The sequence below is a fragment of the Corticium candelabrum genome, chromosome 11 (genome assembly GCF_963422355.1).
Source record: "Corticium candelabrum chromosome 11, ooCorCand1.1, whole genome shotgun sequence".
Taxonomy (NCBI): Eukaryota; Metazoa; Porifera; class Homoscleromorpha; order Homosclerophorida; family Plakinidae; genus Corticium; species Corticium candelabrum.
Genome location: NC_085095.1, coordinates 903,957 through 921,988, shown reverse-complemented (window position 1 = coordinate 921,988; position 18,032 = coordinate 903,957). Strand labels below are relative to the sequence as shown.

The window sequence follows — 18,032 nt, the reverse complement described above, 5'->3', positions numbered from 1 at the left end:
ATCATGCATGATTTAGTAGTTCGAAATGTGTTGTTACGCTGACAGATCGTGGGAATTGCGCTTTCTCTGCGAGCAGTTACCACACTCAGTAAACAGCAGGGTCTAGTGAAAGGAGAGCCCCAGTATGGGAATGTTGGTTGCTACAAACCGTTTTCTTTGCACGCAAATTTTTTTTTTGGGTCCACTTCACACACACATCCCGGATATATAGCCCGGATAAGTTTAACTTGCACGTGCACGGTAGACCATTCTCACGTGCACGCATGCTGGATCATGCATGATTTAGTAGTTCGAAATGTGTTGTTACGCTGACAGATCGTGGGAATTGCGCTTTCTCTGCGAGCAGTTACCACACTCAGTAAACAGCAGGGTCTAGTGAAAGGAGAGCCCCAGTATGGGAATGTTGGTTGCTACAAACCGTTTTCTTTGCAGAAATCGACTTTCTCGAGAAACAATTGACTCCAGAAAAGCTTTGCGTGATGCAGCTATCATACAAGACGGCAGAGGTTTGTACATTTTGCTAGTTAATTGATATTAGTTAATTAAGTAATTATTAATTTATTAGAATACAGTATTTAGTAACATTAAAGCACAATTTATGTATTTATGGTAGTATTTTGAACCTTAAATGTGATTTAATAAATAGTAATTTATAATTTATATGTGTATATATACAGTAGTGGACAAATTATTTGCCAGGCAAGAAATTTCAAGGGTTTTCAGGATGTTTGTGTTTGAGTGGAAGCACAAAATATTAATAAAGCGACTTCTTGGTCAATGTTGGTCATGCAATGGGAAAATCAAGACTAATTGGTACAGAATTGAGTCTAAATCAGTTGTTTGTTGCAATTTAATTAAGATTATTGTTACAACCTAGTTAAAACAGATTAATTAAGTTTACATTACAACTTATCAAAGCATATTCAATGCAAACAATATTACAACCTTTGAAAACAAACTAACTTATCAATTTATGCTCATATCAGCACTTATTTCCATTCTGTAGTCCAGAATATGATGAAAAATCAACAACAAAACTACCCGGCAAATACTTTTGTCCACTACTGTATATACTAGTAACTATTGCAGAAGAACCTGTTTATTAATCATGTACTCTTCTGTTACTGCAATTAATTTGTTTGCATAAGAAATGTATGGCATACAGGCAGGATTAGAGGAAGTTGTTGATCCGGACAGTCTGTTGCCACAGAACAGTTTTTCGTTAGCCTAAAATACATAGAATCAATCCATGATCCATTTTAAAATAAAATTAAAACACACACAATGAAGATGCCTATTTCTCTAGTGGGTGCACAGTTTGCTGGACATAAAACTGGAATGACTTGTTGTGAACACTCATTCTGAACACTGTAATTACAATCTGTTTCTCTCTTTATATCAAGGAATATTAACATGAACAGTTTCCTCTACTCAAAAATCTTGTATCCTTGTACAGTTTAGATGGCATTAGGGGTATTTGTTTTCAAACTAATTGTCAGATTGTAGTTTCTCCCTGTTCTCTGGTGGATTCGTTTGGGGATAATGTTTCTGTTGAACGTGTTGGTTGTAGTTTCGGCTTTCATGAACAAACTTGGACGTCCTGCTGATGCTGGACGGGTAGAAAAGGACTTGAAGTGTCGTCTAGCTACAGCAGTAGGTTGCACTCGAATCTTTTTCTTTTGTTTCTGACTCCCACCTCTTTACCAAACATATGTAGAGCAGAACGCAGTCGCTGCTGTGTACCAGGCGAGTGGATTCCTTTGCCTTGTAGTTCCAATAATTAGAACAAAACCTTTCTACTGCAGCTATGAAGCTGTCTGTGACATGACTTTCATGCAGTCCATCCTTGATATCTTTAGTGACCTGTAGTACTCTTTCAATGACGTCCCTTGACTTTTCATAGCTCCTCTGTTAATTGGTTGTGCTTGATCTCTTTTAAATGTATTGCTAAAATCACTGTTGTCGTCAGCTGCAGTTGCTACTTCAGTTGTTTCACAGGAACAAGGAGCAATTTTTTCAAAGGAACGTTTGATATCTTTGTCAGACCAATTCATACTGATGGAAAGAGACTTTAGATGTTCTTCTGCTTTTTGGTGGACACTACTGTAAAAGGAAATGGGTTGACAGTGTTGTCCTAATGCCACTGCTGCAAAAAGCTGACGGCCTTGAGGCGAATACGTTGGGATAGTATTGGCACTGCTTTTGCGATACTTCATTGCTGCTGCAAATTGGTGTTTGCAAGGTTGACTTTGCATTCCGATGGGACAGGTGCACTCACCCAGTTGTAAGTCTACTACCACATTGTATTCTTATCTGACTGACTCACAACAGTGTAAACGTCTGGGTCATCTGATGCGACAATGTCGTCAGATGGAATGGTGTACGCTTTTACTCCTGTCACAGTAAATCTTGTAGAGACAAAATGATCTAATCTGTTTGTGGCAACAGATATTAAACGTCGCTGGTAATAGAGTTTGCGAGTCTGTGTGAGAAGATTGAACATTTGTACCACATTCCAAGCTTTATTCCTTTGGAAAAGGATGTCTTTTATGATGCGTATGCTAGCCTCTGAATTATGGTTAGTATAGTTGCCTCGTGTGGGAAAGTTCTTTCGGAAACACACAGCCTATTCTTTCCTCTGTTGCCAGTAATCACCTAGTCTCTTTGAATGTCTGAAAAGGGCTTTTGTCTACTTTACGTTTGATTTCAGTCAATGCTTGCTCACTTGGGGCATAAACAAGTTGTTTTGTTAGTGCCATACAGGTAATTCTGTCTGTACCACAGATACCAAAATTTGAGCTCCAAAGCCATCTTCATATACTTTGTAAAAAATCAAAGACACATAGGTGTAATTCCGCTTGAGGCCATGTACTCTTTAGAGCAATCCGTTTGCTTGCACAGTCATCTGTCAATAATGTTAGTGGTCCAAGATTTGGGCCTCTTCAAGAAAATGCACACTTGGGCAGTATGTGGCACAGTACTGTAAACCCTGCTGACAAGGTAACAGCATCTTCACTGAATGTCATAACTGCAGCAAGTGGTAGAGCTCCTATTGATGTGCCGCAGCTAAGTATGAACACAGCTGTGTTCAAGTTATCAAGACTGGCTGTTGAGTTACAAAAGACTAGCTTTGCACTTTGTGTGACCATTTCATGGACTCTGGCCATGAGAGGAGTGACTAGAGCTAAAAGGAAGGGCATGGCATCAGTCTTTCTGGTTTTTGGTTTAGGTTCATTCATGTTCATTGCAGCTGCTGCTTCATAAGGTTGAAGAAATACTTGCCCAAGTTTAGGTTCATTCATGTTCATTGCAGCTGCTGCTTCATAAGGTTGAAGAAATACTTGCCCACCCTCTTTTTCATGTTCCTTGTTGTATCGTTGTACTTCCTCGAGCAGTCGCTCAAACATAGCCTCTCCATTTTCTGGTCCAGTGTTGTCTGATCGCCATTTTCTAAAGAGGCGTTGAATGTCTCGTACGTTTGGGGTTATGGCTCTGTCTGCAAGAGTGCTCTCAACTACTCGTGGATCACTTTTCAGTTGAATCTGGGTCAAGTATTCATGTTTTGCAGACGCAGCAGAGCTGCCAGACTCAAAGAGACTAATTCTTGCTTTTTCACAGCTTCTGTGACTGGCCTAAAGCTGAGAGCATGGCCACCGTGGATTGGGTGGTATGTGATTGTTAAGGCAAGATATTCAGGGTGGTCTGAGGTTCTAGATGCCTCAGGTGGGTATACCCTAACTATTAAAGTGCTAGGACACATTGACTTTTTGTCTTGTGTGGAACAATGTATGGTGGTTTTCTTTAGTTTGCACTTCCTTTCTGTGGACATTTGTTACAGAGTTTTCTGTTTCCTGTAATGATGACAATGACAAACAGTTTTAAAAAGGAGCCGCCATCCTTTTGCTTTGAAACCTGTAGTGATTCAATAGGTGGTTTTTGAAACCTCTTCAAAATGTGTAATTAACTGGACAGCTGCAGTTTCACAATTGGCACTTGTCCATGCTTCTAGAGTAAAGTTGCATGTTTCAGCTCCTAGGAAACTTTCCAATTCATGCTGACAATATGAGTCAACAAAATAGTTGTACCGCTGAGGGAGCAAGGGTATAATACTGGTAGGGAGGCCTGAATCAGATTTGCATTCTTGTTTGGCATCAAGTGGGTGCTCTAGATTGGCTTCACTGGTAGTTTGAAATTGTTGAAGTGTGTCTTTGCTTAAAGTGCATCTCTTGACATAAACTGACTGTTGTTCTACTACAGGCATGGAGGTTTCACTGACGTTGTCAGCTTTTGTACCCTGTGAATGACTCTCATTAGAAGTGCATCAGGTTACATTAGAAAGAAAGGATTCCTCTTGCCAGCTGAAACGGCCTTAGCGAGAGTGACTTTTTCTACCAACTTTGTTTGCTTTGTCAGGCATATAGCAGGAGGGCCAATCAGTAGTTGCTTTGCATGGTGAAATTGCTGAAGAGTTACATTTTCTCCTGAAACTTTGGTCTTGAAAATTTTACTCAGACTTAAGCAAAGCTTCTGGCGTTTAGGTTGCTTGAGATGGTGGCTTTGGATTTGCTGAGACTGCAAGTTTTCATCAGCTAATATGGACTTATCTATGGACTTATCTAGGATATTTAAAATTTTAATTTGATCAGAAAGCAGCCATACTGCTAAGGTATTCGTCAGGTAGTGAGTATAAGGGCTTGGTTGAAGCAGGGTTCTCCCCAGGGCGTTTGAGTGTAGCGCTGCGCTACGCTTGAATTTCTACTTCACTCTCAGAGATCACTGATTGAGATTGTCTAGATATGCTCCAGATACGGGATAGCAAGTGCATGTGAAGGAAACATAATCTTAATGATGTAATTTGCATGTTTAGAACCTGCTTACTAAGTAGGCGGCTTGAAGAAAGCCAATACTGAATAGGACCGCTGACTGACCACTTTTCAAGAATAGTTCCAGTCAGATTCCAACAGCTGTGCCACTTCAAAGTGCAACTTCTTTGCCATACAGAACAAGATGTGATGGCTACAATTGTGAAGAAAGAGAACCTTTCCTTAGTGTTTCCAAACATTTGTAACCTTGCAGCCATTGCCCAGCTAATCCCTGCTTCCACTGCTGACTGTGAGAGGGCTTTTCTGAACTGAATAGGATAAAGACACCTCTGAGAAACCCCGTCTGAGCAACAAAATCACAGTGCAACTGCTGTTTATCTCTATTGAAGGTCCCTGTTTAGAAGACTTTGACTTTAACGCTGCATGTCTGAAGTGGGCTTCCAAGAGGAACAGATGCATTACAATATTGTAACAGAGTCAGCATAATTTCATTATACAGTGGACAGCTTGTAAGATTGAACACAGTTTTGCTTGTTACTCTCTAATGTAGCAGCAACCTTAGGGTATATACTCAGTCACTGTTTGAAGCAATGGTTACGAATAAATAGTATGTCATTGTGTTTATGCATTCAATTGTGTCACATTGTGTATCTAGCAAGCGTGCACTGCTACTTAGTAGACTAGTTAACAGGTTTGTCAATGCATGGTTACAAGTCACAGCAATATCTTGACTTCAACAGCTGTCCATGCTAAATTCGTCCAACTAATGGATTACTGATAGCTGACAGCCTGTAAACAACAGCTAGTATAGACGATTTTCAGCAGCAAGTCTAATATATATTGATAATAGATTAGTATTGCAATTGGGACTTTGTCGTGACGTCAGTGGATGGGCGTGGTCTTAGGGAGGGGCTAATGCTACGCTTTCCTGAAATCCTGGGGAGAACCCTGGTTGAAGGTAAAGTTTGAGTTTTGCTTTGTCACATAGAAGGACAGCTGTGGTGAACAGATGTGTGCCCACAGATTCTCTGGAGAAAATGCTGCAACTACCAAAAAACAAAGGCAATAACCCCACAAAGAGAAGAACATGTTTGTATTGGGAAATTTTGCAATGCCTTGATCATGCGTGTTTTCCGTCTTTTCAAATGTCGGCCTATGCATAGGAATCAAATCATGAATATCCACTCTTTCACCTAAGGCAGTGCTTACATAGTCCAGTGTTTGTATTAGTTCTACCAACAATTTGGTAGGAACTGGCTATCCCAATGGGCCACCATAGAAGGAAACTTTGAATTCAAATCTAAAGCAACCACTGTCCAATGATTCCCACTGATCAATGTATTTGATGCAACAGAAGATCCAGTTATGGCATCAATTTGTACGTTGACAATCAGGAATATAAGTCTAATCTTCTTTCTGTTGTTCAGAGCTAATGCTATGGATGTGTTCAACGTGAATTAGCAAACTTTGGATAGCACAAGGCAAAGACAATCTTGTGATGAGCAATTGAGAAGCGATGCCATACCTTCAAGCAGTGTATCAGGTAACCATCTGTCACATGCCAGTCTAGACATTTAGTAGCTACTGTCACGTCACCAAATGCCACAGCAGAGGCTGGCTTGTCTGACAGAATTTGTTGAAATTGCTGTATCTTGCTCAAGTTCAAGAGTTCAAGATTCAAAGTGTCAGGAATGTGACAGACCTTGTTGAACCACTTGTCTTCTTGAATAACCTTTGGGAGGACACCACTTAGACAAGAGTATGGACATTAAATTAAGGAACAAACTCGTTCAACTCAAAGTATTTGTATTACTTTACTGCAGCTAGGTGGCAGAGTATTACTAATCGACATGTGTAGTTGTGAATTCAGTTAACATGACTAGTGGTGAGCTAATATAATTTGTAGTATTCTGGACACGAACAAATTCTCATGCATATTGGTTAATATCTACACTGTCTAAACAAGATAGTGTAGGCACACTTTAAAAGAAGCATGCTTTAGCTATAGGTACTTAGCAAGGATGTGTGGTACATGTGATTACAAGTAACTACTACATGTAATGTACAATCTCATAATTAAATGGGACATGAAATGCTAACTAAAATCATCTAGTCACTTAGACAGAACACTACAATGCGTAGAAAGAGATTTAAAAATTTACCTGAAGAATGAGATGCTTGATATTTTGCATTGTGTGTATAGGATGTGTGAAGAATATTGGAAGGTGGATCGGGGAATGACATGTTAAAGTACTCTCTAGCAAAATCTAGCGACTGCTGTGACATTTCTTACCAGATTTATGACGTTTGTTTACCAGTTTACAATGCTGTATACGCATAACTCAATCTTAACCAGTTATAGTCATTACCAGTTGGATATAACAGTGTACGCTCTAGATGTTAAAGAAAGACTCAAAGTAACATGATAATGTTTTGTGCTTGTATATACGTAGTTCTATTTGTGGTCAATTTGAGCATGGTATAAGATACTGTGAATATGCATCATCAACTGCTCCATCTCATCATAGTAAAGAAACACCGCCCTTTGGTATTTATCAAGTTTTGAAACCAGAATTACTGTAACAGCTAGCCCTCATATATGGAGCCCTATCTGAGAAGACTCCCAATCTAACAGCCAGGGACACAATGAATGGCAGATCACTCAAGTGAGCATTATAGATATAAATAGATACACCCACCATCATCATGTATGCAAATCTATTCAGAAATCACTTTCAGCATGGCTGGTCTCCCAAAAGATCCTGCAAATAATCTATCAAATGTACAAAGTACAATAGCTAAAAGCACTACGAGTCAAACTGCAATGCAGCTATACAAACTTAGTTGCACTCATTTCTTCAGAAAATTGGTCACGGCAGCTCCCTGAAGAAAAGGCACTTTCTGTGTAACTCTGGAGAATCTCGAAAGATGAACTAAAAATTCAAACCTTCTTTGACTTACAAGTGCAGTACATACAACTGAAACATTGCATGCAAGTACCTTATCGAGATCCAGAAATGTTAACTAATCAAAACATAGGTGACTTATGCCTAAACCACACATGTAATTCGTCTTCTGGCAGGTGCAATAATGGAAGTTATCCAGGTTACTCATCTAGAATCTGCAACAACCAGAATAAAGAAGTTACGTTGACTCTATTTACAATATTGACTGTGTTAATTAATCAAAGAAAATATGAAATGTATTAAATCAATAAATATTAACTGCAATAATCAATCGACATTTACTATATAAATTTAATTAATAACATTGACTGTAGACATCAATCAAAACTTCCACCACTAAATATTAGCTCACCACTACATATTAACTGAATTCACAACAACAAATGTCCTGGATTGTTCATATTCCTTGATCTATAGAGAGGAACAGATTGCAGTTAGAGTTTTCAGAATGAGTGTTCAGAACAAGTTATTCCTGTTTTATGTTCAGAAAACTGTGCACCCACTAGAGAAATAAGCATCTTCATTGTGTGTGTTCTAATTTTATTGTTAAATGGATCATGGATTGCTTCTATTTTAGGCTAATGAAAAACTGTGTTCTTTTGCAACAGACTGTCCATGGCGCAGATCAACAGCTTCCTGTAATCCTGCCTGTTTGCCATACATTTCTTATGTAAAACAAATTAATTGCAGTAACAGCAGAGTACATGATTAATTAAAAAACGAGTTCTTCTGCAATAGTTACTACATATATATACATATATTTAGAAATACATATATTTTTACATAAACCCACCTACGTGGGTATCTAACACACATTATCCATATATATAGAAGCGAGTCGATCAAGTAGCAAATACCCAATCTCATCTCTCTGATCTTGAAAATCCACAAGTGGAACTTCAGTTGTTGAGAAGTTGCCTGTCCATATGTAAAATCAACCATTTGCTACGATCTGTGAGACCTGGGGTTGCTACGAGCACATTGTCTATTTTCGATGAAGGGTTACGCCGATCTCTCGGCCGGATCACAAGATCTTCAATTTCTGACTTTGCATGGTCACAAGCAGTATTGCCAATTGGAAAAGGAGGTATGGGTATCCGGGAGGCCTTATCTACTTCACCTTCCGCTTTTCTTGGCAGCTGTAACTCAAATCGAAAGTTAGTTAATTGCCTACTGAAACGTAACCATCCTTCTCTTCTAAATTTGATCAAACCCTTGCCTGGAGAAGACGAAGCACGAGGAATCGTACATAACCTACTTTCAAAAAAGGATTCACCTTCATTAGATTTGGTGACAGCTACACAACATCAGATTCAAATTCAACTAGATGACATTTCATTTTCCAACCTACTCAATTCAGTGAGTCTCAGAGATAGGGCTCGCTTGAAGACATTATCATCTCCTCATACTGGTGCATGGTTGCGGGCAACTCCAAACCGTAACTTAGGCCTCACCATGTCACCCCATGAGTTTGTTGTAGCAGCAAGATACTGGTTGGGTCTACCTGTGTTTCCGTTCCCACCAAACAGCATCAGATGTATATGTGGTCATCCACTTGACCCATATGGAGATCATCTTGTTGGGTGTGGTCATGGTCCACATCGTCTGAATCGACATAATGCTTTATGTGAGTCTATTTGGCAATCACTCCTCATTGATTCCAAACAAGTTGTGAAAGAACAGAGAAGCTCGGGTCAATCCAAATGCCGCCCAGGTGATGTCTTCCATCCGAATTTCTTGAATGGACGGCCTGGATATTTTGACATCACTGTAAGAAACACGTTGCAACCATCTTACATTGCTCGAGTTGCTGAAACATCAGGAGTTGTTGCAGAAGCAGCAGAAATGGGCAAGGATGATCGTCACCATGCAAGAGTATCTTTGACTGGTGGTACATTTTATCCGTTGGTAGTTGAAACACTTGGCCTTTGGTCACCAGACAGTCTAGAGACTTTGAAGTCTATATCCTCAAAAGTATGTGCTGTGTTAGCTGTTCCCTTCTGGAAGGCTTTAAAGAATTTGCTAGAGCAGCTTTCTGTTAGATTATGGATTTATAACGCTAGAATGATATCTAGCCGCATACTTGCGGAAGTAGCTGAAGTCCTTAGTTGGGACTTCCCTGTATGTGAGTAGGTGTGTAAGAAATAAATAAATATATATATAAAAAAAATATATATATATATATATATATATATATATATACACTTATAAATTATAAATTACTATTTATTAAATCACATTTAAGGTTCAAAAATACTACCATAAATACATAAATTGTGCTTTAATGTTACTAAATACTGTATTCTAATAAATTAACAATTAGTTAAATTAACTAATATCAATTAACTAGCAAACTGTACAAACTTCTGCCGTCTTGTATAATAACTGCATCACGCAAAGCTTTTCTGGAGTCAATTGTTTCTCGAGAAAGTCGATTTCTGCAAAGAAAACGGTTTGTAGCGACCAACATTTCCCATATTGGGGCTCTCCCTTCACTAGCCACTGTTGCTTACTGAGTGTGGTAACTGCTCGCAGAGAAAGCGCAATTCCCACGATCTGTCAGCATAGCACCTCACATTTCGAAGTACTAGCCATTTGTGCACGTGAGAATGGTCTACCGTGCACGTGCAAGTTAAACTTATCCGGGCTATATATCCGGGATGTGTGTGTGAAGTGGACCCAAAAAAAAAAATTGCGTAGTGTCACTGGCATCCGAGGCTACCAGCAACAGAACAGCCGGTCCCCATACCAGACATAACTCGTTTGGACAGAAGTCTGCGACCTTATATATGGATTACCAAGTCGTTGCTATCTCTAACGTCATTTGCCAATATGTCGAAAATGGCGTAATTTGTGAAAACGTGACCTATCGGAACTCATCATGTTCCGACAACAAGTACACGTTTGGTGACACGATGTTTTGGGTCTACTTGGGCATATACGTTGCACTTGTACTTTTGGCAGGTAAATTCGATCATGACTTGAACTCAATATACTGTATGCGTCTGCAGTTAATTGGGTAGTTAATTAATTAATTAATTAATTGAGTTAAATGCGGAAATTAAGTTTAGTATGCTTCAACACTGTGGTAGGCATGTTACACACACACATACACACACACACACACACACACACACACACACACACACACACACACACACACACACACACACAAAATCTGGAATTCCGCCGATACCCACTATGGACTTCCGCATTGCAGAAGAAGTTTCCGCCAGGAAGTGTGGTCATTTGCTTGTGACAGATCAATATTAATGATACCAGGTCTCGTTGTATAGTATCAACCCACCTGTTTTTTGGACCATGCTGAGGACGTTTCATATTATGTAACTTGCTTCTCAGCAACAACTTTTGTGGACGAGAGACGTTCATCCATTCTAAGTGACCAAGCCACTGTAATCTTTGATGTTGAATTTGACATTCAATTGGTTCTTCCTGGTCAGATTTTAAGTTGATGGTTTTCTTATCTTGTTCAGTCTTGTTACACACAAGATAGATCTAATACAGTGCATGTGAAAAGTGGTCAGTCTTCGAATATCTAATTGGGTGATTGCTCAAGTCTCACAACCATATAATAAAACTGGCAACACACACACACACACACACACACACACACACACACACACACACACACACACACACACACACACACACACACACACACACACACACACACACTGGAAAGGGCATTGCAGGGTGTTGTTTCGTTGTTCCTGGCCTTGTATATACTAGGACAGTCTGAGCTAGATGAAATGCTGGTACTGAATTGCATTATATTTGTTTTTTTTGATTATCTATCTTTTTAGCTCTTGGGAAGAATTGTGTGTGTGTGTGTGTGTGTGTGTGTGTGTGTGTGTGTGTGTGTGTGTGTGTGTGTGTGTGTGTGTGTGTGTCATCTGTAGCTCAGTCGTGAAAAAGCCATTTTGGTGAGCGTAAACACTTGGGACCTTTGGGTCACAAAAGTTCAAGTTTGGGTTGAGCACAGGCATACTTCTTTTAGTCAAGAAACTCACACGCAATACCTTTTTCGATTCAGGAGTTATTTGTCTATCTGGTCTTTGACTATGAACGGTATAGTAGCTGACTGTGACGTTACAATTAATCAGTGAGGTCCTGGTGAAACTTTGGGAGCCCACACTTTAGTTGTGTGGCATATTACAAGCGGGTGCTTTCTGTGAGTACCTGGACCAGCTCTAGGAGATTGCTAGCACAGGCCCAGAGATCTTCTGAGTAGCACACTAGAGCCAGCCATATGGGGTTAGGGGCATGACTTTGAAAGGCAGCTCCTTACATTTATCAATTTACCGTTACTCTGTGTGTGTGTGTGTGTGTGTGTGTGTGTGTGTGTGTGTGTGTGCAAGTGTTTAGGTGTACGTGCATCTGTTTGGCTGTGTATTGTATTGTAATCTATTGACTAATAAATTTTCTCTTCTATTGTTGTGTTTCTAATAATGTACATATGGTTTTCAGGTTTAATGTCTGGTCTTACCATGGGACTCCTTTCACTCGACGTTCTTAGCTTGAAAGTCCTCAAGAGCGGTGGAACAGCCAAGCAACAGAAGTATGCTACAACCATCCTTCCAATTGTAGAAAAACATCATCTTCTTCTTGTCACACTTTTGCTGGGCAATGCAGCATCTGTGGAGGCAATGCCCATTTTTCTGGATCGGATATCTAACCCCATAGTCGCTGTTGTTGTATCGGTGACTGCTGTACTTCTGTTTGGCGAAATTGTTCCACAAGCACTTTGTACAAGATATGGTTTGGCCATTGGATATTATCTGTCACCGTAAGTATATAGTCGTATCACCTGCTTAAATAATGCATACGCATGCAACACTCTGGATGTTAAGAATCTTGTTCTTAGTTTACGTTCGAGTAAAGTTTGTTGCTTGTCTAAGTAAGCTGATAATGAGCTATTCAACTTTGTTTGTACCTTGAGCTTTAGAGAACGAATACAGTGATACCTATATTACGACCATCCAAGGGACTGTCCTCAACTGCCCCTAATTCTCATGTCGTCCCAATTGCCAGACTGGCATTTGTACATCTAGACCATTGCGATTCATGTACACCATGCTCTTGTATGCAACATAATGACAATTGATCCAAATATGTGTTAATAAAGCAGATCAATGTACATACATACACGTGTTGCCATGGCCAACCACATGAAAGCTAGCAGTCACTATCCTACACCAGAAATAGTTCAGCAGTACATACAATAGATGTCAGGATGTGACAATCACACGAAATAGCCATCAATGGTAGACTGCTTCAATGTGCTCTGATTCTTGTCAATGGCCTTCTCAATGTGCGAATGCAACATACCCATGTTTGGTTGAGCGAATAAAGTTTAAGCTGTTGGGCATAATAGAATGCTTGACGTAAGCTGCTGATCTCTAGTCCACCTGATGTTTCCTCGGTCTCTCAGTCTGATCTGGTTCTTCATCACTATTGTTACTGTGTCCGCATTTTAAAGGTCAAAACATACCCTTGGACCATAGAATTGTGTACGCACTATTCGTAATTCACAGGTGCCTGCTTTCCAGTCTCCAAATGTATATGCAAATGTATTGAGGTTTCGAGGGGCTGGCATCGCATTTTGTAGGTGCATGCTTGCCCACATTTGTCATGTGATTGCAACGATAGGTTCCATTGTACACAAATGAATATGCTTGTATCATTTAATCACTGTTGTTGTTTAACTATGGCAACTTTTTAAAGAGCACATTGTTAACTAGTTTTGGTTGATTTTCATATTTGTTACTAATCAATTGACACCTACTCTGCTAACCCTGTATTGCACCTATATTGTAGTTTGTGTAAATTGTTGTTGTGGATTTTGTTGTGATGCACAACTATGAGTGACGGCTTGCTATTATAAGAGGGAAATTATTGTATGTTTCAGTTTATGAGAAACATGCAGTTAATGTGATCTCGAATGAATTAGATATTAATTAAACAGTATAAATAAACTAGTCGTGTGACAGCACCAAATCTAGCAAATTGTACGAAACAAACAGTGAATAAATTCACAAAACTTTTTTGCACTTGTTGTTTGTAGGTTAGTGAAATTTCTGATGGTTCTGCTCTTTTTTATTGCATGGCCGATTTCCAAGATTCTAGATTGCCTGCTAGGAGGGGAGCACAGCACGTTCTTCAGACGAGCAGGTTGTTGTCATTAGTGATATTTATGGTTTCTTTATTACACAACAAATCTTTTCTAGAACTAAGAGAGTTAGTAGATCTACATGGGGAGAAATCTGAACACAACGAAGAGCCATTGTCATCTGATGAAGTTCTAATTATTAAAGTTGTCTTTTATTATTATAATATTTTAAAATTGTGCAACCAGTTTATGTATGCTTTTTGGTAGGGTGCACTGGAAATGCGTAGCAAAGTTGTGAAAGAAGCAATGACACCATTAGAGTCGGTGTTTATGTTGAATACTGATGACAAACTTGACAGAGTCACAATGCAAAAGGCATGAAATATACACAATGTACCATAGTTTTCTCATGTATTTCTACATAATTTAGCTGTTGGATGCCGGGCATTCTCGTGTACCTGTGTTTGAGGATGTACACTCGAATATTGTTGGAATTCTTCTGGTGAAACAAATCATTATGTTGGATCCAGACGATGCAGTTCCTGTTCGGCAAGTATGCAGACCGAATGACAATCTTCTTCGTATTCCGGATGACATGCCACTCTATGATCTGCTCAACAAATTTCAGGAGGGAAAAGGTACAGTTAAATTCAGATTTGAATAATGAGCAGAATAAGTTAAGTTTGAGTTAATGACAGCTAACTGTTTGAGATTTGATATTTTGAGTTAAATGATATTTATGTCATAGTAATTAGATCGAGTTCTGTTTGTGCACATGAAGTATAATTGTAGAACTAACAATTTTGAAGCTGTGTTGCCATTTATATCTATTGTATTTTGCTTTGTATTGTAATCAAGGCAAGAAACGCTCAGGCATCTGTGTCATTGATGAATTGGATCTAGCAGCTAGTGTTTGGCAGATATCTCTTAGTGATTTATGTTGTTATGTTATATTTTCCATCACACCCAATACTCAGGTGTAGTTCCCTCTCAGGGCTAGGGGTACATGCATGCATAAACACGGAATACGCAAACACAAAATATACAACACACACTAAAGCTACCGACTACACTAATAATTTCATACTTCTCTATGTCAACGAAGACTTTTAAGTTAGTGGATTTTGAGTTAAAGTCATTTCCTTTAGATTATGATGTCACGTTGTCAAGTTATCGTTGTCTCTATCTTATGGCTTGGCTAACTGACGTACAATAGTCACCTGGGCACATGACCTCGAAATTCCTTCATCTGTTTGGAAGTTTGTTTAGAAGATTTGTTTAGTCATCACGTGATTGGCTGCATACTAAATGTTATGATAAGTGTACCAAGTAAAGTGTATCCGTACGTACATGTGACCTACTTGTACTTTTTATGTTCTTCCCTATGTATAGATCAAGTGATCATGAGCTCGAGTTGATCATTTCACATTCTAACATGCATGATCGCATGAACACCTACAAAGTGCTGCAGCACCCACCTAGTAAATGAATTTGGTTGCTAGCAAGCATCATGTTTTTAACCATTGGTCTATACTCTAGGCAATTCGAAGACATTCAGATTCAGCAGCTAGCTGTTGTGGTCATGCTAGTTTAGCTATGCTTACAGTAAGTAGACAGGTAGCACTCAGATTTCGAATTCTAGCTCCTGCGTAAAAGATGTAGCATCGTCAGCAAACAATGAGTCAGTAAGGTCGCATGACTCTACAGCAGATCTGATTAGCATATACGTAATATGACTCATGAGCATGCTCATATCACACACGTGTATATAACAGTGGCGGTACAGTACGACCCTGGACGCATACAGTTTGTTGAGAAGACGTACGTGGACGTATCTATTGCTCTCTCTGACAACGGGACGTAGAAAGATGTCTGTCAAACATGATGAGTACGTGAGTAGTGATACTAAGATGACCGTCCAAGACGTTAGCGGCCATCCAACTCAAGTTTTGTCTTTGGGAAACGTAGAAGAGGCATCGACTCGTATTGTTTTCATCCCTGGTGTTCCCGGCGCTATTGGATTCTATTGGCAGTTCCTCAAATCGCTAGCAGCCTTGACAGAAAATAACAAATTCAGTATTCACGCACCGTCTTATCCGGGACATGACGTCACCCATCTGACCTCACAACAGAGAGATGCCAAACTCAGCTTGGAGGAGCAAATTGAACACAAAATTGCCTTTGTCAGAGATGTTGTGCCTGTCGGATCGAGATTGATACTAGTAGGCCATTCTCTTGGCTGCTTTATGATTATGCAAATGTTGAAGCGAGGAGCTCTCTCTGATTTTCAGCTTGTCAAAGTTGGGTTACTGTGTCCTGTTATGGCTCGAATGAGTGAATCTGCAAGTGGTCAGCGTTTAGAGCCTTTTTATAGAAACCATCCACTACTGTTCAGATCAGTTATTTGGGCTGGTTCATTGCTTCCAAGGTTCTTCCTTAGGCCATATCTAGATACAAAAATGAAGAATATTCTTGGAATCCCAGATGAATATCGAGGAGATATTGTGATGAAAGGCATTGACTTTGTGAAGTACCAACCTTGTGTTTTTAATGCAATCGACACTGGAATGGAGGCAATCAAAGCCACTGGTGACGTGGATGTGGATACTCTTCTTCAACACCAAGACAGACTCTCAATTTGGTACACAGCACAGGATCATTGGGTTCCAGACGGACTGTATGAGAGTTTGTCCAGGGAACATCCACAATTGAATATTCATCAAATTGATACTCACCATGCATTTATGTTGCATAAAGCTGATGAAATTGCCGAAGTTGTGTCCATTTGGTTGACAAAGTTTTGTGACATTCATGAGGTAGACACATCAAGCCCATGAGGATATTGAACTCTAACATCAGGACACTTTAGTTGTAATATGTACATTCTAGCTGCCATAGACAGTGAGCAACAAATAGGTGGATTGCTGTGTTCTAAAACAAGATGCTGATGTTTACCGTTGTCATTGTGTATGGAACTTTAGCTATACAGTGTAGGGTATTTATGGGTATTTTTGCTGTTTTAGGTATAATTATAGTTATTATTGTTATTATACATTTATGTATTTATAATTGTGTGGATTCTGAGTATTACATAAACAAAACTGATATGTTTGTGCTGTGCATGCATAGCCAACTTATCACACTTTTTATTGTTACATGGTTGACCCACATGTCTAACAAACTTGAGCTCAAATATTACAAAATTTTTGCTGAAAAATACACCAAGGGTGCATAATCTAAGGCATTTAAAACGGTATATCTTTTATTCCCTTAATTGACATGTGACTGACTTTTGTAAGATGCATCATGGACATTACAGAATTGATGTACGTGTACAACAGATGGGTTTTCAAAGGCACAGTAGATTTTGCTATAAACAAAAATGACCCAAATTAATTAATTTAATTGTAAGTGTCAACTGTTGCTGATAATTACTCTAGATGCGAGTTTCTTTATGCTGTATACATTAAGAAGTGTCGAGTCGCACAGACCATATTTAGAGTCTATTTAATTAATATTACTCTAAATACAATGTACATAACATTTAAATTATTATAATACAAGGTTTTAATGGTGACAGTTATTTCTGTTGATATCACCTGCAAGTGAGCTGTGTATAATTGAGTTTGATTTGCTGCATCTAGGTCACATGGCACAGGTATGGGGTAAAACGGATTCTGTTGTCACCACAGAAGGAGCTATTACAGATCCAGCCGAGGAATCTAATAATGTAAGACATGTTTATGAAATCACAGAAACTTAAAAATATGCATTCTTTTTATTACCATACTCGCTTGATTATTATCTCAGGGCTCATGTAAGCCCCAGCCTCAACTTTAGCCTAGGCTTTAAGATTTTTACACCTCTTAGTTCTTTAATGAGTGCTACTTGGTGCTTTCCACAATGACTGTTTGCTAGATTTGCGCCTGTAGAAATGCTAATAATCTTGACCATGTGTTGAATGTGACTCAGATGTCATATCCAATATTAGATTTCTATGTTTTGGATAGTGGTGGTGGTTTGAAGATCTACTACTGTAGTGTAGCGACATGCTGTTGAAGTTAATAAATCAATCACTTTCGCCAATTAACAACTTTAGGTGTCAATTATTTT

General features: G+C 39.1%; 3 protein-coding genes and 2 long non-coding RNA genes across 5 annotated transcripts in view; 4 read left to right on the top strand and 1 right to left on the bottom strand.

Annotated features, from left to right (window-relative positions):
* Nucleotides 1-380: 380 nt before the first annotated feature.
* On the top strand, nucleotides 381-7,319 carry LOC134187010 (uncharacterized). Its single transcript, XR_009971039.1, has 2 exons — nucleotides 381-506; nucleotides 7,027-7,319. It is a non-coding gene; the product is annotated as an uncharacterized LOC134187010 (long non-coding RNA).
* A 162-nt stretch (nucleotides 7,320-7,481) lies between these two features.
* LOC134187009 (uncharacterized) lies at nucleotides 7,482-8,613 on the bottom strand. Its single transcript, XR_009971038.1, has 3 exons — nucleotides 7,824-8,613; nucleotides 7,664-7,756; nucleotides 7,482-7,596 (listed from the first exon to the last, which is right to left on the bottom strand). It is a non-coding gene; the product is annotated as an uncharacterized LOC134187009 (long non-coding RNA).
* Nucleotides 8,614-8,878: 265 nt separating this feature from the next.
* On the top strand, nucleotides 8,879-9,944 carry LOC134186480 (uncharacterized). The gene has a single exon (XM_062654461.1). The coding sequence runs from the start codon at nucleotides 8,879-8,881 to the stop codon at nucleotides 9,920-9,922; it is 1,044 nt and encodes a 347-aa protein (XP_062510445.1). The 3' UTR covers nucleotides 9,923-9,944.
* Nucleotides 9,945-10,505: 561 nt separating this feature from the next.
* The window catches only part of LOC134186817 (uncharacterized), an 8,577-nt gene continuing 1,050 nt past the window's right edge, over nucleotides 10,506-18,032 (top strand). The window contains exons 1-7 of the mRNA XM_062654878.1: nucleotides 10,506-10,753; nucleotides 12,278-12,596; nucleotides 13,875-13,981; nucleotides 14,038-14,123; nucleotides 14,187-14,294; nucleotides 14,350-14,557; nucleotides 17,564-17,649. Of these exons, the coding sequence (XP_062510862.1) occupies nucleotides 10,579-10,753; nucleotides 12,278-12,596; nucleotides 13,875-13,981; nucleotides 14,038-14,123; nucleotides 14,187-14,294; nucleotides 14,350-14,557; nucleotides 17,564-17,649 (1,089 nt within the window). The 5' untranslated portion in view covers nucleotides 10,506-10,578. The remainder of the gene's footprint in view (nucleotides 10,754-12,277; nucleotides 12,597-13,874; nucleotides 13,982-14,037; nucleotides 14,124-14,186; nucleotides 14,295-14,349; nucleotides 14,558-17,563; nucleotides 17,650-18,032) is intronic.
* Nucleotides 15,503-16,988, top strand: LOC134186818 (lipid droplet-associated hydrolase-like). The gene has a single exon (XM_062654879.1). It carries the CDS (start codon nucleotides 15,788-15,790, stop codon nucleotides 16,754-16,756), a length of 969 nt encoding a protein of 322 aa, XP_062510863.1. The 5' UTR covers nucleotides 15,503-15,787; the 3' UTR covers nucleotides 16,757-16,988.

Coding starts and splice junctions, on each gene's coding strand:
- LOC134186480 (XM_062654461.1), top strand. CDS start 8,879: ATGGGTATCCGGGAGGCCTTATCTACTTCACCTTCCGCTTTTCTTGGC.
- LOC134186818 (XM_062654879.1), top strand. CDS start 15,788: ATGTCTGTCAAACATGATGAGTACGTGAGTAGTGATACTAAGATGACC.